At 60.2% G+C, this 18873-nt stretch overlaps 1 protein-coding gene across 1 annotated transcript in view; it reads left to right on the top strand.

Moving 5' to 3' along the window:
* Positions 1 to 18873, top strand: part of LOC149520961 (myosin-6) — a 31085-nt gene that overhangs the window by 8652 nt on the left and 3560 nt on the right. Inside the window, exons 16-34 of the mRNA XM_089774492.1 lie at positions 721 to 1030; positions 1561 to 1634; positions 1906 to 1993; positions 2400 to 2517; positions 2643 to 2766; positions 3418 to 3554; positions 3729 to 3855; positions 4846 to 4974; positions 5767 to 6009; positions 6274 to 6450; positions 6979 to 7124; positions 7202 to 7292; positions 7938 to 8327; positions 8992 to 9118; positions 10096 to 10214; positions 10446 to 10642; positions 12150 to 12333; positions 13001 to 13166; positions 13240 to 13364. Coding sequence (XP_089630618.1) covers positions 721 to 1030; positions 1561 to 1634; positions 1906 to 1993; positions 2400 to 2517; positions 2643 to 2766; positions 3418 to 3554; positions 3729 to 3855; positions 4846 to 4974; positions 5767 to 6009; positions 6274 to 6450; positions 6979 to 7124; positions 7202 to 7292; positions 7938 to 8327; positions 8992 to 9118; positions 10096 to 10214; positions 10446 to 10642; positions 12150 to 12333; positions 13001 to 13166; positions 13240 to 13364 — 3072 coding nt within the window. The remainder of the gene's footprint in view (positions 1 to 720; positions 1031 to 1560; positions 1635 to 1905; positions 1994 to 2399; positions 2518 to 2642; positions 2767 to 3417; positions 3555 to 3728; positions 3856 to 4845; positions 4975 to 5766; positions 6010 to 6273; positions 6451 to 6978; positions 7125 to 7201; positions 7293 to 7937; positions 8328 to 8991; positions 9119 to 10095; positions 10215 to 10445; positions 10643 to 12149; positions 12334 to 13000; positions 13167 to 13239; positions 13365 to 18873) is intronic.

Raw genomic sequence — 18873 nt, 5'->3', positions numbered from 1 at the left:
GAACCCCTCTGTTCTACTGGCTGGCGGAGTCTCATTTGGCTGGAGACGCGGTGCAGGATCGGGGGGATCCCTGACATGTCCCTACAGCCCCCATAGGGAAAAGATCCCAAAGCGTAGAGACCTGCAGCTGAAATTGGGCCTGATGAGACCCCACTACAGAAGCTGGGTTCGCATTGGGTCACCTCTCCTCTTGCCCAGGCGGTAGGCACCGCAGCACTCCCAGTGCGGTACGGAGTGGCAGATGGCAGGTGAGGGAATCAAGGTTGGGTCAGAAAACAACTTGACCCTCTCGGGCTTGGCTTGGGTGAGCCTACGCCCCAGGCCTCTGCCATGTCCCGTTCCCCGTCTTCTGGAGGCAGCCAAGCTCCTAACCCGAAAACTGAACTAGTCTCTTTTACTGTCCTGTTCTCTCTTTTCTTCCCATCCTTTCCATTCCTTCCGCTTTATTTTTCTTCTCTCTTATTCTAGCCATTTCCTCTTTCCCTTCCTGAGTGTATTCATCTCTTCTCTTCTCTTTTTCTTTTAACTCCTTTTCTCCTTCTCTTCTCTTCCTTTCTCATTCTATCCATCTCTTCTCTTCCCTTCTAAGCCCATGGGCATCCTGTCTCACATGAGGGGCAGAGTTAAGGGTAAGAGGGCAGCCTTAATCCTTGCAGTAGCTGGCTTTGGAACTTCCCTGTTTGCTGGCTGGGGTGACTCCCAGTTGTCTGTGTCCTACAGCCCATGGGCATCATGTCCATCCTGGAGGAGGAGTGCATGTTCCCCAAGGCGTCGGACGTGACCTTCAAGGCCAAGCTGTATGACAACCACCTGGGCAAGTCGGCCAACTTCGGGAAGCCGCGGAACGTCAAGGGCAAGCAGGAGGCGCACTTCGCTCTCATCCACTACGCCGGCACGGTGGACTACAACATCAACGGCTGGCTGCAGAAGAACAAGGACCCGCTCAACGAGACGGTGGTGGGGCTCTACCAGAAATCGGCCCTCAAGCTCCTCGCCCTCCTCTTCGCCAACTACACCGGGGCCGAGGCAGGTGAGAAAACAAGGCAGAGTCAGAGGGACAGAGCAAGATGGAGGGATAGAAATTGGTGTGGCATGTGGAAGGACGTAGGGAAGGTGGAGCAAATGAATGAAGGAGAGGAAGGAGAGGGGGATGGAGAGACAGGGAGCACATGGATGGATGGGTACATGGAAAGAGGGGGAAATGGGATGGATGGATGGATGGATGGATGGATGGACAGACAGGTGAGTGGGTAGATGGTTGGGTGGGTGGAGGAAAGGAGGGAGGGATGGGTGGGTAGGTGGATGGATGGACAGATGGATGGACAGACGGGTGAGTGGGTAGGTGGTTGCGTGTAGGGGTGGGTGGAGGAAAGGAGGGAGGGATGGGTGGATGGAGGGATGGGGATGATGTACAGATGGGCGATAGATGAAATGAAATAAAGGGAGGAGGGAAGGTAAGAGGGAGGGACAGACAGACGGATGTGAGGATAGGACAAGGACACCAGCCAGGTACGGAACAGCCCAACCTCCCTCCCTCGTCGTGCGCTTTCTCCCCTGCAGGTGGTGACGGGGGGAAGGGCAAGGGAGCCAAGAAGAAAGGCTCCTCTTTCCAGACGGTCTCAGCGCTGCATCGGGTATGAACCCCCGACTCCCCTTGACCTTTGGGAGGGGCTCTGCGGCGAGGAGGAACCCCATGAAGGGGAAGGATTTGGGGAGAGAGGTGCCCATGGAGGGGGCCAGGGAGGGAGGGGACGAGTGAGGAAGGCAAATACTTGAAAGGGGGTGGGAGGTAGCTCTCCGTGAGGGCTTCCCCAGGGTCACCAGCCTGCCCCACAGACACTGACCCCACCCACCTGGGTGCTGCCCCCACCCCCAAGCACTGACCCCGCCTTCCCTCTCCCCCAGGAGAATCTGAACAAACTCATGGCGAATCTCAAAACCACCCACCCCCACTTCGTACGCTGCATCATCCCCAATGAGCGGAAGGCGCCAGGTGAGGGGCTGTCTGGGATAGGGGCGGGGCTAATGACATAGGAGGAGGGGCTAAGAGAAAAGGGCGGGGCTTGCAGGAAGGGGAGTGGCTTGGGGGACAAAAGGCCGGGGTGGAGCTAAGGAAAGGAGGCGTGGCTAAGGAGCATGGGGAGGGACTAAAGCTTTAGGGGGAGTGGTTAAAGATATTGGAGTGTGGCTCATGACCGCAGTAAAGTGGGCAGGGCTATGGGACGGGCCTGTGGGGTTGAATGACAGATGCGTGGGGCTTCTTTCGGATCGCTAAGCTAGGGCTGAGGGAGGGAGGGGCTTAGCGGACGGGGTGGAGCTAAGGGATTCAGAGGAGGGGTTGTGCGGAAGGGGGCGGGGTTGCCATGAAGTGGGGGTAACCTCCCTCTCCCCCCGCCTAGGGGTGATGGACAACCCGCTGGTGATGCACCAGCTGCGCTGTAACGGGGTGCTGGAGGGCATCCGCATCTGCAGGAAGGGATTCCCCAACCGCATCCTCTACGGGGACTTCAGGCAGAGGTGGGTCTGACCCCCCTCCCCGGGGCACTGCTGCAGGGGAAGCTCGCAGCCTGTTGGGGGGGCACCGCTGTGTGGGAAGCTCGCAGCCTCATGGGTCAGGGTGACTGAGGACGCCCTCCCCCCAGGTACCGCATCCTGAACCCCACGGCCATCCCTGAGGGCCAGTTCATCGACAGCCGCAAGGGGGCGGAGAAACTGCTGGGCTCCCTCGACATCGACCACAATCAGTACAAATTCGGGCACACCAAGGTGAGGGGGCGGAGCCAGCGTGGGGGGAGAAGCCTCCATCTGCCTATCTGTCCCATAGACCCCTTGTGTCCATCTATCCCTACACCCCCTCTATCTATCTATCTATCTATCTATCTATCTATCTATCTATCTATCTATCTATCTATCTATCCCCATACACCCCCTCTATCTATCTATCTATCTATCTATCTATCTATCTATCTATCTATCTATCTATCTATCCCCACACACCCCATCTATCTATCTATCTATCTATCTATCTATCTATCTATCTATCTATCTATCTATCTATCTATCTATCTATCTATCTATCTATCTATCCCCACACCCCCTCTATCTATCTATCTATCTATCTATCCCCACACACCCTCTATCTATCTATCTATCTATCTATCTATCTATCTATCTATCTATCTATCTATCTATCTATCTATCTATCTATCTATCTATCTATCTATCCCCACACCCCCTCTATCTATCTATCTATCTATCTATCTATCTATCTATCTATCTATCTATCTATCTATCTATCTATCTATCTATCTATCTATCCCCACACACCCCCTCTATCTATCTATCTATCTATCTATCTATCTATCTATCTATCTATCTATCTATCTATCTATCTATCTACCTGCCCTCCTCCCCCAGGTGTTCTTCAAGGCCGGGCTGCTGGGTCTGCTGGAAGAGATGCGAGACGAGCGCCTCTCCCGGATCATCACTCGCATCCAGGCCCAGGCACGGGGGCAGCTGATGCGCATTGAGTTCAAGAAGATCTTGGAGCGCAGGTGAGAGGGGGCTCGGCCCGTCCTGCACTGGTTTGGGAGGAGCCTGGCAGGGGGCATCCCTGGGAGGCAGCCAAATCGGCATGGCCATTGGGTGGACTGAGCTGGTTGGGTGCCAGGGGAGGGCCCAACTGGCCACAGAGGTCACCTTTAGTGGTTCTGTCTGCCGCCACACAGGGATGCCCTTCTGGTGATCCAGTGGAACATCCGGGCCTTCATGTGTGTAAAGAACTGGCCCTGGATGAAGCTGTACTTCAAGATCAAGCCGCTGCTGAAGAGCGCGGAGACAGAGAAGGAGATGCAGGTGAGGTCAAAGGATGGGAACGGGTGCTCTCATGGGTCTGGAGAACTGCATTTTTCTGGAGCCACTCAGGAAACAGAGATGGGATCTAGACCCCATGGTGACAGGAGTTGGGTTCTAGCTCAGCTGTGACTGCTCAGAGACAGAGATGGGTTCTAGGTCAAGCACAAGTCAACCAAGGAAAGGGGATGAGTTCTAGCTTACACATTTGCATATCTGAGTTCTAGGTCAACATCCCAAGCAATTATTATTGTTTTGATGGACTCTCAAATGGATTCTAGATAGACCGAAATGTCTTGGTGATGATTAGGTGCTCTGGGTCAAATCCAAAATGGAGTTGGGTTCTATGTCAGCTTGAGTTCTAGGGCCGCTAGTTGTGGTCTACGTCATCTGGCATTGTTTGGTTTGATATGCTGGATTGTGGGTCACATGCAGCAACAAATGAGTTCTAGTTCAACTGGATCTATTCAGATTAAGGAGCTGGGTTCTGGGTTACCTGAAACCAGCTTGAAGGACCGAGCAGTTCTAGGTCATGCAACCAGCAGCTGGGTTCTAGACCCCCTGGAACTGTCCAGGAAAAGGAGCTGATCACAGCATTGTGCTCAGGTGCTAAACCCCCCACTGGGGTCTAGCTTAACTGGATGCATTTGGGGAAATCACTTGGGTTCTAGGTCACTTGTATCTCCTGCGCAGCAAGGGCTGAAGGGAAATGACTACCCACCTGGGTTGGTGGGCTCAGTTCTGGTTTGAGCACAGGCAATGGCAATTATTTTGCTCGAGGGGAGATGGAAAACACTGGTGGATGGATTAATGTACAGAGGTAGGGATAGAGGTGTGGGTGAGTGGTCAGATGGATACTACAGAGGAAAGGAGGATACATGTGTGGATGATTGGATGGGTTCTAGATAAGACACTAGATGGTTTCACTGGGGGGAGGGGGCGATATTGGCCTATACAGTCCCTTTGGTCTAATCCTTCCCCTGCCTTGTGCAGACCATGAAGGAGGAGTTCGGGCGCCTGAAGGAGGCACTGGAAAAGTCGGAGACCCGGCGGAAGGAGCTGGAGGAGAAGATGGTCTCCCTGCTGCAGGAGAAGAATGATCTCCAGCTGCAAGTGCAGGCTGTGAGTGATGGGGTTCCCTCTGTCTCAGATCCCCAAAAGCCCCACGGCCCATGGCTTTGGGTTGGATTGAGTTAGACTGGGTTCTGTTGAGTTGGGTCAGGCTGGTTGAGTTAGATTGGGTTGTGTTGGGTTTAATTGGGTTAGATTGGATTGGGTTGGGTGGGTTGGGCTGGTTGAGTTAGACTGGGTTGTGTTGGGTTGTGTTGGGCTGGTTGAGTTAGATTGCATTGTGTTGGGTTGGGTTGAGCTGGTTGAGTTAGACTGGGTTGTGTTGGGTTAGGTTGGGCTGGTTGAGTTAGATTGGGTTGTGTTGGGTTGGGTCGGGCTGTTTGAGTTAGATTGGGTTGTGTTGGGTTTAGTTGGGTTAGATTGGATTGGGTTGGGTTGAATTGGGTTGGGTTGATTGATCTCATGACAGGTTGGACTGCAAGAGATGGGGGTGCCCACCCTGAATCCCCTTTGAGCCCCCCAGTCCATGTGTGAGCCCTCAGGCCTTCCTTTTCCCCATCTGTGAGTGACAGGTTACCTCCAACCTCAGTTGAACCCCATACCTCCCAATGGGAACCCATGAGCCCCATCCCCCAGCTTTGCATAATAGGAGCCGTCCAAATCTTGGACCCATTAGAAAGCTCTCAGATTTGCCCTCCATGCCATGAGCTATGGGACACCCCCCCACACACAGACCAACCCCCCCCCCACACACACTCCTTTGTCCCTTACATTCTTTCTTTCTTTCTTTCTTTCTTTCTTTCTTTCTTTCTTTCTTTCTTTCTTTCTTTCTTTCTCCCACAGGAGCAGGACAACCTGAACGATGCCGAGGAGCGCTGTGATCAGCTGATCAAGAACAAGATCCAGCTGGAGGCCAAGGTGAAGGAGCTTTCGGAGCGAATGGAAGATGAGGAGGAGATGAACGCTGAGCTGACGGCCAAGAAGAGGAAGCTGGAGGATGAGTGCTCGGAGCTCAAGAAGGACATTGATGACCTGGAGTTGACCCTGGCCAAGGTGGAGAAGGAGAAACACGCAACGGAGAACAAGGTGAAGACACAGAAGGGATGAGTGACTTCAAGGCTATTTTGTTTGGGTTGGGTTGAGTCTCTTCAAGACTAATTGGGCAAGGCTGAGGTACATGCGTTCAAGATTGGTTAGGTTGAGTTTCATGTCCTCGAGGTTGGTTGGATTGAGTTTCATGGCCTCAAGGTTGGTTGGGTTGAGGACAACATGAGGACCCGACCAGGGATATTTCATTTGGGTTTGGGTCCAATGCCAGAACTCTCACATCCCAGATTCCTTCCCTACCAGGTGAAGAACCTGACAGAGGAGATGGCCGGCCTGGATGAGATCATAGCTAAACTGACCAAGGAGAAGAAGTCTCTGCAGGAAGCTCATCAACAAGCACTGGACGACCTACAGGTGGAGGAGGACAAGGTCAACACTCTGACCAAAGCTAAACTCAAGCTGGAGCAGCAGGCAGATGATGTGAGTCTATTCTGGAAACCCTAGGAGGCCCTTAGCTGTAGGGAGCAGAGTCAGGGACTCAGTAGGCATCACTCTCTGTGCACATGGTTGGATTGGGTTGGTGTCCTCAAGCTTGGTTGGGTTGAGTTGTGTTGTGTTGGGTGTCCTCAAACTGGGTTGTGTTGGGTAGAGTTAGATGTCCTCAGACATGGTTGGATTGGGTTTCCTCAAACTGGGTTGTGTTGTGTTGGGTTAGATGCCCTCAAACTTGGTTGGGTTGGGTCAGGTCAGATTGGGTTGGGTTGGGTTAGGTGTCCTCAAGCTTGGTTGGGTTGGGTTGGGTTTCCTCAAACTGGGTTGGCTTGGGTTAGATGTCCTCAAACTCAGTTGGTTTGGGTCAGGTTGGGTTGGATTGAGTTTCCTCAAACTGGGTTGGGTTGGATTGGGATAGATGTCCTCAAGTTGGGTTGAGTTCAATGTCTTCCAGGCTGAGTGTGGGAATGCCTGGGACATGAAAGTTTTACCATTAACAAATCCTTTCTCTCTCAGTTGGAGGGCTCCCTGGAGCAGGAAAAAAAGATCCGGATGGATCTGGAACGAGCCAAAAGGAAGCTGGAAGGGGACTTGAAGCTGACGCAGGAGAACATCATGGATTTGGAGAATGACAAGCAGCAGTTGGAGGAGAAGCTGAAAAAGTAAGAGGTTTGTTCTTTGCGTAACCAATGTTCTGTGGAGCACAGCAGGGGATTCATCTCTCTAAATCCCTTGGCAGGAAGGAGTTTGAAATCAACCAGCAGAACAGCAAGATAGAGGATGAACAAGCCCTGGGCCTGCAGCTCCAGAAGAAGATGAAGGAGCTGCAGGTGGGTATCTTTGTCTTGCTCTAGAACACGCCTCACTCCCCTTCCGGAACTAGAGACTAGGTTCTAGGAAACCCTGGGACAAGAGAGTGTCCCTTTTGGTGCTGTTCTAGCATAAGTGAGCGCTTGGATTCTAGAGGGCCATCTCAGCACCAGTCTAGAGCCAAAAAAGAAATACACCTTCTGGAATATCATGTTTGTGCAGATCTAGAATGAAAGATTGTGCCTTCCTTCTATCACATCCCTGCATTCTTCTCTAGAACCAGAGGATTACTCAGCTTGCATGGGGTATTCTTGTCTCTCTCCAGAACTAGCTCTAGAAGTCCACGTCTAGATCCATGCTCCCTAGAACCCAGATTTCCCCTTCTCTGATCTACAACACTTCAAAATGGATCTGAGAAAACTGATCCATTTCTCAAACTGAACAGGATCCCTGTGCCATTTGGTTCTAAACCCAGGTTTTAATCTAATCTAGATCATGGTGTTCTAGATGGGTCTTAGGGCATTGCATTCCTTTACATCCAGATGTTCCTGCTGTATCTAGCATGTGTGATGTTCTAGATCCAGTCCCCCCCAGTGTTCCAGCCGGCTCTAGCCCGGGAGACGTTCTAGGTCTCTCTAAGCCCACGGGGCTCTCTCCGGCTGCAGGCCCGCATCGAGGAGCTGGAGGAGGAGCTGGAGGCGGAGCGCACGGCCCGGGCCAAGGTGGAGAAGCTGCGCTCGGACCTGGCGCGGGAGCTGGAGGAGATCAGCGAGCGGCTGGAGGAGGCGGGCGGCGCCACCTCAGTGCAGATCGAGATGAACAAGAAGCGGGAGGCGGAGTTCCAGAAGATGCGGCGGGACCTGGAGGAGGCCACGCTGCAGCACGAGGCCACGGCCGCCACCCTGCGCAAGAAGCACGCTGACTCGGTGGCCGAGCTGGGCGAGCAGATCGACAACCTGCAGCGCGTCAAGCAGAAGCTGGAGAAGGAGAAGAGCGAGCTCAAACTCCAACTGGACGACGTCGGCTCCAACGTGGAGCAGCTGCTCAAAGCCAAGGTGACCAGGAGCAAGCCCATGAAGGGGGCGGAGCCAGAGGTAGTGGGAGGATCCAGTGCTGGAGGGGAGGAGTCAGAGCGGGAATGGGAGAAGCCAGGGCTGTTGAGAGAGGCCAGGTTTGGAACATTTTTATTCCTTGATTTTCTTCTTTTCTTTCATGTTTTTAATTTAGGGGGGGTTGGGTTGTACTTTTAATTTCATTTCCATCTTCACTTTGTTTTTCTTTCATTTTCTTTTGTTCTTTTTCTTCCATTCTTGTCTCCTCCACTTTTCATTCTTTTGGTGTCTCGTTCCTTTCTTCCCTTTTATTTCTCTCCGCCACCGCTTTGGTTTTTTTCCTTTCAGCTGTTTTTTCCTCATTCTTGCATTTTTCACCTTCCTTTCTTCTACTCCTCTGCTCTCTTTCCCGCACTTAGGTCTTGAATTCCATTGAGATGATTCCTGTCATTTCTCCTCATTTAATTTCTTTCTTTAAGCTTTTTCTCTCTTTTTTTCATTCGTCTTCTTTCATTCCTTCTTGTTTACTTTCCTTCATTCTCTGCCCCCTCGCTCCAGTTGTTAGGGGTAATCTTTACGCATTCCTGACTCTATTTCTTTTCTCTTTGGAGTCCTCTTTGGAGGGTTTTCCATTCATTTTTTTATTGTCTCCCCGTCCCCCTGCCAGGTCGGCCTGGAGAAACTCGCCCGGACGCTAGAGGACCAAACAGCCGAGCACCGGGCCAAACTGGATGACACGCAGCGTGTGCTGAATGACACCAGCACCCAGCGAGCCAAGCTGCAGACGGAGAATGGTCAGGCCCCTCCCTCGGGGTTCATCCCCCCATTACGACTGATCGTACCCCTGCCCCAAATGGTACCTGAGGCTGGCGCCAGCCTTAACCATCTGTCCTCAGCTCAGCCACCATGGCAGCCTATTGACTCCAATTATACCCCAAATCCACCGGCCCTAGTGATACCCCTCACCTGACCCCCTGGCCCTAGTGATACCCCTCACCTGACCCCCTGGCGCTAGTGATACCCCTCACCTGACCCCCTGGCCCTAATGATGCCCCTAACCTGACCCCTGGCCCTAGTGATACCCCTCACCTGACCCCCTGGCCCTAATGATGCCCCTCACCTGACCCCCTGGCCCTAGTGATACCCCTCACCTGACCCCCTGGCCCTAGTGATACCCCTCACCTGACCCCCTGGCCCTAATGATGCCCCTCACCTGACCCCTGGCCCTAGTGATACCCCTCACCTGACCCCCTGGCCCTAATGATACCCCTCACCTGACCCCCTGACCCTAATGATACCCCTCACCTGACCCCCTGGCCCTAGTGATACCCCTCACCTGACCCCCTGGCCCTAATGATACCCCTCACCTGACCCCCTGGCCCTAATGATACCCCTCACCTGACCCCCTGGCCCTAATGATACCCCTCACCTGACCCCCTGGCCCTAATGATGCCCCTCACCTGACCCCCTGGCCCTAATGATACCCCTCACCTGACCCCCTGGCCCTAGTGATACCCCTCACCTGACCCCCTGGCCCTAGTGATACCCCTCACCTGACCCCCTGGCCCTAATGATACCCCTCACCTGACCCCCTGGCCCTAATGATACCCCTCACCTGACCCCCTGGCCCTAATGATACCCCTCACCTGACCCCCTGGCCCTAATGATACCCCTCACCTGACCCCCTGGCCCTAGTGATACCCCTCACCTGACCCCCTGGCCCTAATGATGCCTTCGCCTTCTCCCCAGCTTTGCTCTCTGATCCTTGCAGGGGAACTGTCCCGCCAGCTGGAGGAAAAGGACGCCCTGATCTCTCAGCTCACCCGGGGCAAACAATCTTACACCCAGCAGATGGAGGACTTAAAGAGGCAGCTGGAAGAGGAATCCAAGGTGACATGAGAGCTGGGAGCTGCTGGTTGGGAGTGAGGGGCAGCGGCAGGGCTGGGGGGCAGGGGCTGCAGGAGTGAGGGGCAGGGCTGGGGGGCAGGGGCTGCAGGAGTGGGGGGCAGCGGCAGGGCTGGGGGGCAGGGGCTGCAGGAGTGAGGGGTACCAGCAGGGCTGGGGGGCAGGGCTGGGGGTCTGGCGTGAGGGGCACCGGCAGAGCTCTCCCTCCCCCCCCAGGCGAAGAACGCCCTGGCCCACGCGCTGCAGTCGGCCCGGCACGACTGCGACCTGCTGCGGGAGCAGTACGAGGAGGAGACGGAGGCCAAGGCTGAGCTGCAGCGCTCGCTCTCCAAGGCCAACTCCGAGGTGGCGCAGTGGAGGACCAAGTACGAGACGGACGCCATCCAGAGGACGGAGGAGCTGGAGGAGGCCAAGTGAGGCCCGGGCCGGGGGCCGCGCTGGGCTCCGTCGTGCGTCCGCTCCCCCTGCCTTTCCCGCCGCCTCGCCTTCCGCAGCCCTTCCCCTTTTCCTGCCCCCTCCCTTCGTTCCCCCCTGCTCCCCTTTTCCCCTGGACGTCGGGGTCCCCTGCTGCGTCCTCCAACGGGGAAGCTTTTGGCTCGGGTTATATTTCCACTCACAGCGTATAAGACGAGCGAAAAGCTTGTCGGTTGGCGGAGAGAGCTCACCGCCCCTTATCCCTCGCCAGGCACGGAGCCGGCCCCAAGGTAGGCGGGTTGGCGCCAGCAGGGCTGGGGGGACGGCCCGCCTGGCCAGAACATCCGAGGCACCAGCCTCCCCCCGCCCTGTCGGGGAGACACGTGGCCGCCGCGCTAGGACGCTGGTGCCCGGTGGGCTCCGTACTGGAGGCGTCGCTCTGGATTGAGCTAGAGCGAGAAGGGAACCGCGGAGCGACGTGCTGCATTTCTTCCTGGGACGCTCTCCGATGGGGCCCCAGCAGGCCCCATGACAAGAATCGAAGGGTCCCTGTCTGGACAAGCGGGCTCTAGACTCGTTCCACGGCAAAGTAGCTTCAGGTCGCCCGGTTCTGAGATGTGTCCCTGGGACGCTGGATTTGAACCTCAGGCCCCTCTAGAAAAGGTAGCCAGACTGCCCAGTGGGACTTAGAGTTTGATCTAGATCAGTCCAGACCAATCCTCTGGACGGTCTGAGAATACCAGAGAAGCCTCGTGGCTTCTGTCCCCCGCCCAGGACGCTTTTAAGTCGAGTGATTGGCTCTAGAAGAACAGGTCGACTCGGTGCAGCCCTTCTGGAAAGTGGTTCTAGTACAGTCTAGAACCTCACAGACGAGGTCCAGGCCTGACCTCGGTAGACTCCCTGCATGTAACAAGGGGGTCTTTGGATCTTTGTTCCACAAGCACCGTCCTGATCTGGAGCTGTGATCTAGAGCAATCTACGCAGCCATCTACAGAACCTGCGTTGCTCTCCAAGTCAAACCTCATGGGCTCGTTCATCTTCGCCCTGCAGGCTCTCGAGTCTCCTAGAATGTCAGAGAGGAGGCTCGGGAGATCCACCATCTAGAACGGGCCACTCTAGATCTTCCTTTAAAACCTCAGGGAGGAAGGGACCGGCCGATCATGCACACTCAGGCTGAGCCTACACAGGGCGGCCTGACCTCTGATCTAGAACCTCAGGGCACATTTTAGCTGCCCTGCCGCAACGTGGGTCTAGAAAGGTGTGAAGAGATGAGGGATGGGGGTCCACTCCAGAGCAGTGGGGAGCTCCGTGCTGGGGTGCTCTAGACTGGAGACCAGACTCACTTCTTGTCTAGACTAGTCTAGAGCGTTAGGCTCCCATTCATCAGGCCAGTGTCTCCAGCATTCGCGGCTGGGAACCCCTCATGACTCCGAGGCCCAGAGGGGAGAGAAAGGGGCCAGGCCCCCCCACTGGCGAGCGATGGTGTCTGTCGCCCCCCGGTGGCAGGAAGAAGCTGGCGCAGCGGCTGCAGGAGGCGGAGGAGGCGGTGGAGGCCGTGAACGCCAAGTGCTCCTCGCTGGAGAAGACGAAGCACCGGCTGCAGAACGAGATCGAGGACCTGATGGTGGACGTGGAGCGGTCGAACGCCGCCGCCGCCGCCCTCGACAAGAAGCAGAGAAACTTCGACAAGGTGGGGCAGTGGGGGAGGGGACAGAGGGGGAGGGAGTGGATGGGTGGAGTAGAGCAAAGAAAGAACCGAGCAGGGCCACAGGAGGACAGAGTAAAGCAGGGAGGGAGGGAGGGAGGAAGGACGGATGGACGGGAGGGAGGGAGGAAGGACGGATGGACGGGAGGGAGGGAGGAAGGACGGATGGACGGGAGGGAGGGAGGAAGGACGGATGGGAGGGAGGAAGGAAGGACAGACGAAGGGAGGAAGGACGGATGGGAGGGAGGGAGGAAGGACGGACGGGAGGGAGGGAGGAAGGACAGACAAAGGGAGGAAGGACGGATGGACGGGAGGGAGGGAGGAAGGACGGACGGGAGGGAGGAAGGACGGATGGACGGGAGGGACGGAGGAAGGAAGGACAGACAAAGGGAGGAAGGACGGATGGACGGGAGGGAGGGAGGGAGGGAGGGAGGAAGGACGGACGGGAGGGAGGGAGGGAGGGAGGAAGGACGTCAGTGGCCTGCGATGTCTCCGGCGTCCTCGCCCGGCGCCCGTCTTGCCGGTGGGAATACCTCCCGGCAGGTCGGCGAAATCGACGTGCCCGCCGGGCCCACGCCCACGCCCGGCACGGCCCCCGCGAGGGAGACGGGGCAGAGGGCTCCTCTGGGGTGACCCTCCGGCCGCCCCCCAGGTCCTGTCCGAGTGGAAGCAGAAGTTCGAGGAGTCGCAGACGGAGCTGGAGTCCTCGCAGAAGGAGGCCCGGTCGCTCAGCACCGAGCTCTTCAAGCTGAAGAACGCCTACGAGGAGTCGCTGGAGCACCTGGAGACCTTCAAGCGGGAGAACAAGAACCTGCAGGGTGAGAGCCCCCCCGCCCCTCCGCCCCCCGGGTAGGACGCTGCCCCCTGACCCACACCCCTCTCCCCACGCAGAGGAGATCTCCGACCTCACGGAGCAGCTGGGGGAGGGAGGCAAAACCCTGCACGAGCTGGAGAAGGTGCGGAAGCAGCTGGAGGCCGAGAAGATGGAGCTGCAGGCGGCGCTGGAGGAGGCCGAGGTGAGGGGCCACCGGGGGCCCCGACCGGTCTGAGGCCCTGCCCCCTCTCGGGGGATGTGTCCAGAACGGAGAGGGGGACGGAGGGGTAACGGGCAGCATGGCTGTGCGGCCTAGTGGTCAGCCCAGGCTGGGTCAGCGGGGAATCCCCGGCTCCCCCTTCCGCGCTCCCCCGCCTGGCCCTGCCTTTTATACCCGGCCCCAGCCGGAGCATGCCCAGACGGGGCGAGGGGCGGGGCCTCCCCGCCCACAGGCTGAGGTTAACCCTTGCGGGGCCACACGCGCCCCCCTCGCGCCTCCCTGCGCCCTCTGCTGGGGCCACCTCTCACTTCCTCGCCGACTCTCCCCCCGCCTCCTTCTTCCCTCCCCCCTCCCCTACTCCCTCCCTCTGTCGTCTCCTGCCCCCCACCTCCTTCTTCCCTCCCCCCTCCCCTACTCCCTCCCTCTGTCGTCTCCTGCCCCCGCCTCCTTCTTCCCTCCCCCCCTCCCCTACTCCCTCCCCCTGTCGTCTCCTGCCCCCCGCCTCCTTCTTCCCTCCCCCCTCCCCTACTCCCTCCCTCTGTCGTCTCCTGCCCCCGCCTCCTTCTTCCCTCCCCCCCTCCCCTACTCCCTCCCCCTGTCGTCTCCTGCCCCCGCCTCCTTCTTCCCTCCCCCCCTCCCCTACTCCCTCCCTCTGTCGTCTCCTGCCCCCGCCTCCTTCTTCCCTCCCCCCTCCCCTACTCCCTCCCTCTGTCGTCTCCTTCCCCCCACTTCCTTCTTCCCTCCCCCCCTCCCCTACTCCCTCCCTCTGTCGTCTCCTGCCCCCCACCTCCTTCTTCCCTCCCCCCTCCCCTACTCCCTCCCTCTGTCGTCTCCTGCCCCCACCTCCTTCTTCCCTCCCCCCTCCCCTACTCCCTCCCTCTGTCGTCTCCTGCCCCCCGCCTCCTTCTTCCCTCCCCCCTCCCCTACTCCCTCCCTCTGTCGTCTCCTGCCCCCCGCCTCCTTCTTCCCTCCCCCCTCCCCTACTCCCTCCCTCTGTCGTCTCCTGCCCCCGCCTCCTTCTTCCCTCCCCCCCTCCCCTACTCCCTCCCTCTGTCGTCTCCTGCCCCCGCCTCCTTCTTCCCTCCCCCCTCCCCTACTCCCTCCCTCTGTCGTCTCCTGCCCCCGCCTCCTTCTTCCCTCCCCCCTCCCCTACTCCCTCCCTCTGTCGTCTCCTGCCCCCCGCCTCCTTCTTCCCTCCCCCCCTCCCCTACTCCCTCCCTCTGTCGTCTCCTGCCCCCGCCTCCTTCTTCCCTCCCCCCTCCCCTACTCCCTCCCCCTGTCGTCTCCTGCCCCCGCCTCCTTCTTCCCTCCCCCCCTCCCCTACTCCCTCCCTCTGTCGTCTCCTGCCCCCGCCTCCTTCTTCCCTCCCCCCTCCCCTACTCCCTCCCTCTGTCGTCTCCTGCCCCCCGCCTCCTTCTTCCCTCCCCCCTCCCCTACTCCCTCCCTCTGTCGTCTCCTGCCCCCACCTCCTTCTTCCCTCCCCCCTCCCCTACTCCCTCCCTCTGTCGTTTCCTGCCCCCCGCCTCCTTCTTCCCTCCCCCCCCTACTCCCTCCCTCTGTCGTCTCCTGCCCCCCGCCTCCATCTTCCCTCCCCTCTCCCCTACTCCCTCCCTCTGTCGTCTCCTGCCCCCGCCTCCTTCTTCCCTCCCCCCCTCCCCTACTCCCTCCCTCTGTCGTCTCCTGCCCCCCGCCTCCTTCTTCCCTCCCCCCCTCCCCTACTCCCTCCCCCTGTCGTCTCCTGCCCCCCGCCTCCTTCTTCCCTCCCCCCCTCCCCTACTCCCTCCCTCTGTCGTCGCCTTCCCCCCACCTCCTTCTTCCCTCCCCCCTCCCCCTCCCCTACTCCCTCCCCCTGTCGTCTCCTGCCCCCCGCCTCCTTCTTCCCTCCCCCCCTCCCCTACTCCCTCCCTCTGTCGTCGCCTTCCCCCCACCTCCTTCTTCCCTCCCCCCTCCCCCTCCCCTACTCCCTCCCTCTGTCGTCTCCTGCCCCCCCGCCTCCTTCTTCCCTCCCCCCTCCCCTACTCCCTCCCTCTGTCGTCGCCTTCCCCCCACCTCCTTCTTCCCTCCCCCTCCCCCTCCCCTACTCCCTCCCCCTGTCGTCTCCTGCCCACCGCCTCCTTCCCTCCCCCTCCCCTACTCCCTCCCTCTGTCGTCTCCTGCCCCCGCCTCCTTCCCTCCCCCCTCCCCTACTCCCTCCCTCTGTCGTCTCCTGCCCCCCGCCTCCTTCTTCCCTCCCCCTGCCCTACTCCCTCCCCCTGTCGTCTCCTGCCCCCGCCTCCTTCTTCCCTCCCCCCTCCCCTACTCCCTCCCTCTGTCGTCTCCTGCCCACCGCCTCCTTCTTCCCTCCCCCCCTCCCCTACTCCCTCCCTCTGTCGTCTCCTGCCCCCGCCTCCTTCTTCCCTCCCTCCCCCCCTACTCCCTCCCCCTGTCGTCTCCTGCCCCCGCCTCCTTCTTCCCTCCCCCCCTACTCCCTCCCTCTGTCGTCTCCTGCCCCCACCTCCTTCTTCCCTCCCCCCTCCCCTACTCCCTCCCTCTGTCGTTTCCTGCCCCCCGCCTCCTTCTTCCCTCCCCCCCCTACTCCCTCCCTCTGTCGTCTCCTGCCCCCCGCCTCCATCTTCCCTCCCCTCTCCCCTACTCCCTCCCTCTGTCGTCTCCTGCCCCCGCCTCCTTCTTCCCTCCCCCCCTCCCCTACTCCCTCCCTCTGTCGTCTCCTGCCCCCCGCCTCCTTCTTCCCTCCCCCCTCCCCTACTCCCTCCCCCTGTCGTCTCCTGCCCCCCGCCTCCTTCTTCCCTCCCCCCCTCCCCTACTCCCTCCCTCTGTCGTCGCCTTCCCCCCACCTCCTTCTTCCCTCCCCCCTCCCCCTCCCCTACTCCCTCCCCCTGTCGTCTCCTGCCCCCCGCCTCCTTCTTCCCTCCCCCCCTCCCCTACTCCCTCCCTCTGTCGTCGCCTTCCCCCCACCTCCTTCTTCCCTCCCCCCTCCCCCTCCCCTACTCCCTCCCTCTGTCGTCTCCTGCCCCCCGCCTCCTTCTTCCCTCCCCCCCTCCCCTACTCCCTCCCTCTGTCGTCGCCTTCCCCCCACCTCCTTCTTCCCTCCCCCCTCCCCCTCCCCTACTCCCTCCCCCTGTCGTCTCCTGCCCACCGCCTCCTTCCCTCCCCCCTCCCCTACTCCCTCCCTCTGTCGTCTCCTGCCCCCGCCTCCTTCCCTCCCCCCTCCCCTACTCCCTCCCTCTGTCGTCTCCTGCCCCCCGCCTCCTTCTTCCCTCCCCCCTGCCCTACTCCCTCCCCCTGTCGTCTCCTGCCCCCGCCTCCTTCTTCCCTCCCCCCCTCCCCTACTCCCTCCCTCTGTCGTCTCCTGCCCACCGCCTCCTTCTTCCCTCCCCCCCTCCCCTACTCCCTCCCTCTGTCGTCTCCTGCCCCCGCCTCCTTCTTCCCTCCCTCCCCCCCTACTCCCTCCCCCTGTCGTCTCCTGCCCCCGCCTCCTTCTTCCCTCCCCCCCCTACTCCCTCCCCCTGTCGTCTCCTGCCCCCCACCTCCTTCTTCCCTCCCCCCCTCCCCTACTCCCTCCCTCTGTCGTCTCCTGCCCCCGCCTCCTTCTTCCCTCCCCCCTCCCCTACTCCCTCCCCCTGTCGTCTCCTGCCCCCCGCCTCCTTCTTCCCTCCCCCCCTCCCCTACTCCCTCCCCCTGTCGTCTCCTGCCCCCGCCTCCTTCTTCCCTCCCCCCCTCCCCTACTCCCTCCCCCTGTCGTCTCCTGCCCCCGCCTCCTTCTACCCTCCCCCCCTCCCCTACTCCCTCCCCCTGTCGTCTCCTGCCCTCCGCCTCCTTCTTCCCTCCCCCTCCCCTATTCCCTCCCTCTGTCGTCTCCTGCCCCCCGCCTCCTTCTTCCCTCCCCCCCTCCCCTACTCCCTCCCCCTGTCGTCTCCTGCCCCCCGCCTCCTTCTACCCTCCCCCCCTCCCCTACTCCCTCCCCCTGTCGTCTCCTGCCCCCGCCTCCTTCTTCCCTCCCCCCTCCCCTACTCCCTCCCCCTGTCGTCTCCTGCCCCCGCCTCCTTCTACCCTCCCCCCTCCCCTACTCCCTACCTCTGTCGTCTCCTGCCCCCGCCTCCTTCTACCCTCCCCCCTCCCCTACTCCCTCCCTCTGTTGTCTCCTTCCCCCACCTCCTCCTTCCCTCCCCCCTCCCCTACTCCCTCCCTCTGTCGTCTCCTGCCCCCCCCCTCCTCCTTCCCTCCCCCCTCCCCTACTCCCTCCCTCTGTCGTCTCCTGCCCCCGCCTCCTTCTTCCCTCCCCCCTCCCCTACTCCCTCCCTCTGTCGTCTCCTGCCCCCCACTTCCTTCTTCCCTCCCCCCCTCCCCTACTCCCTCCCTCTGTCGTCTCCTGCCCCCCGCCTCCTTCTTCCCTCCCCCCCTCCCCTACTCCCTCCCTCTGTCGTCTCCTGCCCCCCGCCTCCTTCTTCCCTCCCCCCCTCCCCTATTCCCTCCCTCTGTCGTCTCCTGCCCCCCGCCTCCTTCTTCCCTCCCCCCTCCCCTACTCCCTCCCTCTGTCGTCTCCTTCCCCCCGCCTCCTTCTTCCCTCCCCCCTCCCCTATTCCCTCCCTCTGTCGTCTCCTGCCCCCCGCCTCCTTCTTCCCTCCCCTATTCCCTCCCCCTGTCGTCTCCTGCCCCCCGCCTCCTTCTTCCCTCCCCCCTCCCCTACTCCCTCCCTCTGTCGTCTCCTGCCCCCGCCTCCTTCTTCCCTCCCCCCCTCCCCTACTCCCTCCCTCTGTCGTCTCCTTCCCCCCGCCTCCTTCTTCCCTCCCCCCTCCCCTACTCCCTCCCTCTGTCGTCTCCTGCCCCCCACTTCCTTCTTCCCTCCCCCCTCCCCTACTCCCTCCCTCTGTCGTCTCCTGCCCCCCGCCTCCTTCTTCCCTCCCCCCCTCCCCTACTCCCTCCCTCTGTCGTCTCCTGCCCCCCGCCTCCTTCTTCCCTCCCCCCCTCCCCTATTCCCTCCCTCTGTCGTCTCCTGCCCCCCGCCTCCTTCTTCCCTCCCCCCTCCCCTACTCCCTCCCTCTGTCGTCTCCTTCCCCCCGCCTCCTTCTTCCCTCCCCCCTCCCCTATTCCCTCCCTCTGTCGTCTCCTGCCCCCCGCCTCCTTCTTCCCTCCCCTATTCCCTCCCCCTGTCGTCTCCTGCCCCCCGCCTCCTTCTTCCCTCCCCCCTCCCCTATTCCCTCCCTCTGTCGTCTCCTTCCCCCCGCCTCCTTCTTCCCTCCCTCCCTCCCCCCTCCCCTACTCCCTCCCTCTGTCGTCTCCTTCCCCCCACCTCCTTCTTCCCTCCCTCCCTCCCCCCTCCCCTACTCCCTCCCTCTCTTGTCTCCTTCCCCCACCTCCCTCTTCCCTCCCTCCCTCCCCCTCCCCTACTCGCTCCCTCTGTCGTCGCCTTCCCCCCACCTCCTTCTTCCCTCCCTCCCTCCCCTACTCGCTCCCTCTGTCGTCGCCTTCCCCCCACCTCCTTCTTCCCTCC

The sequence above is a fragment of the Pelodiscus sinensis genome, chromosome 30 (assembly GCF_052426305.1).
Source record: "Pelodiscus sinensis isolate ZL-2025 chromosome 30, ASM5242630v1, whole genome shotgun sequence".
Classification (NCBI taxonomy): Eukaryota; Metazoa; Chordata; order Testudines; family Trionychidae; genus Pelodiscus; species Pelodiscus sinensis.
Note: the sequence above shows the minus strand (reverse complement) of the source record. Positions and strands in the feature narration are given on the sequence as shown.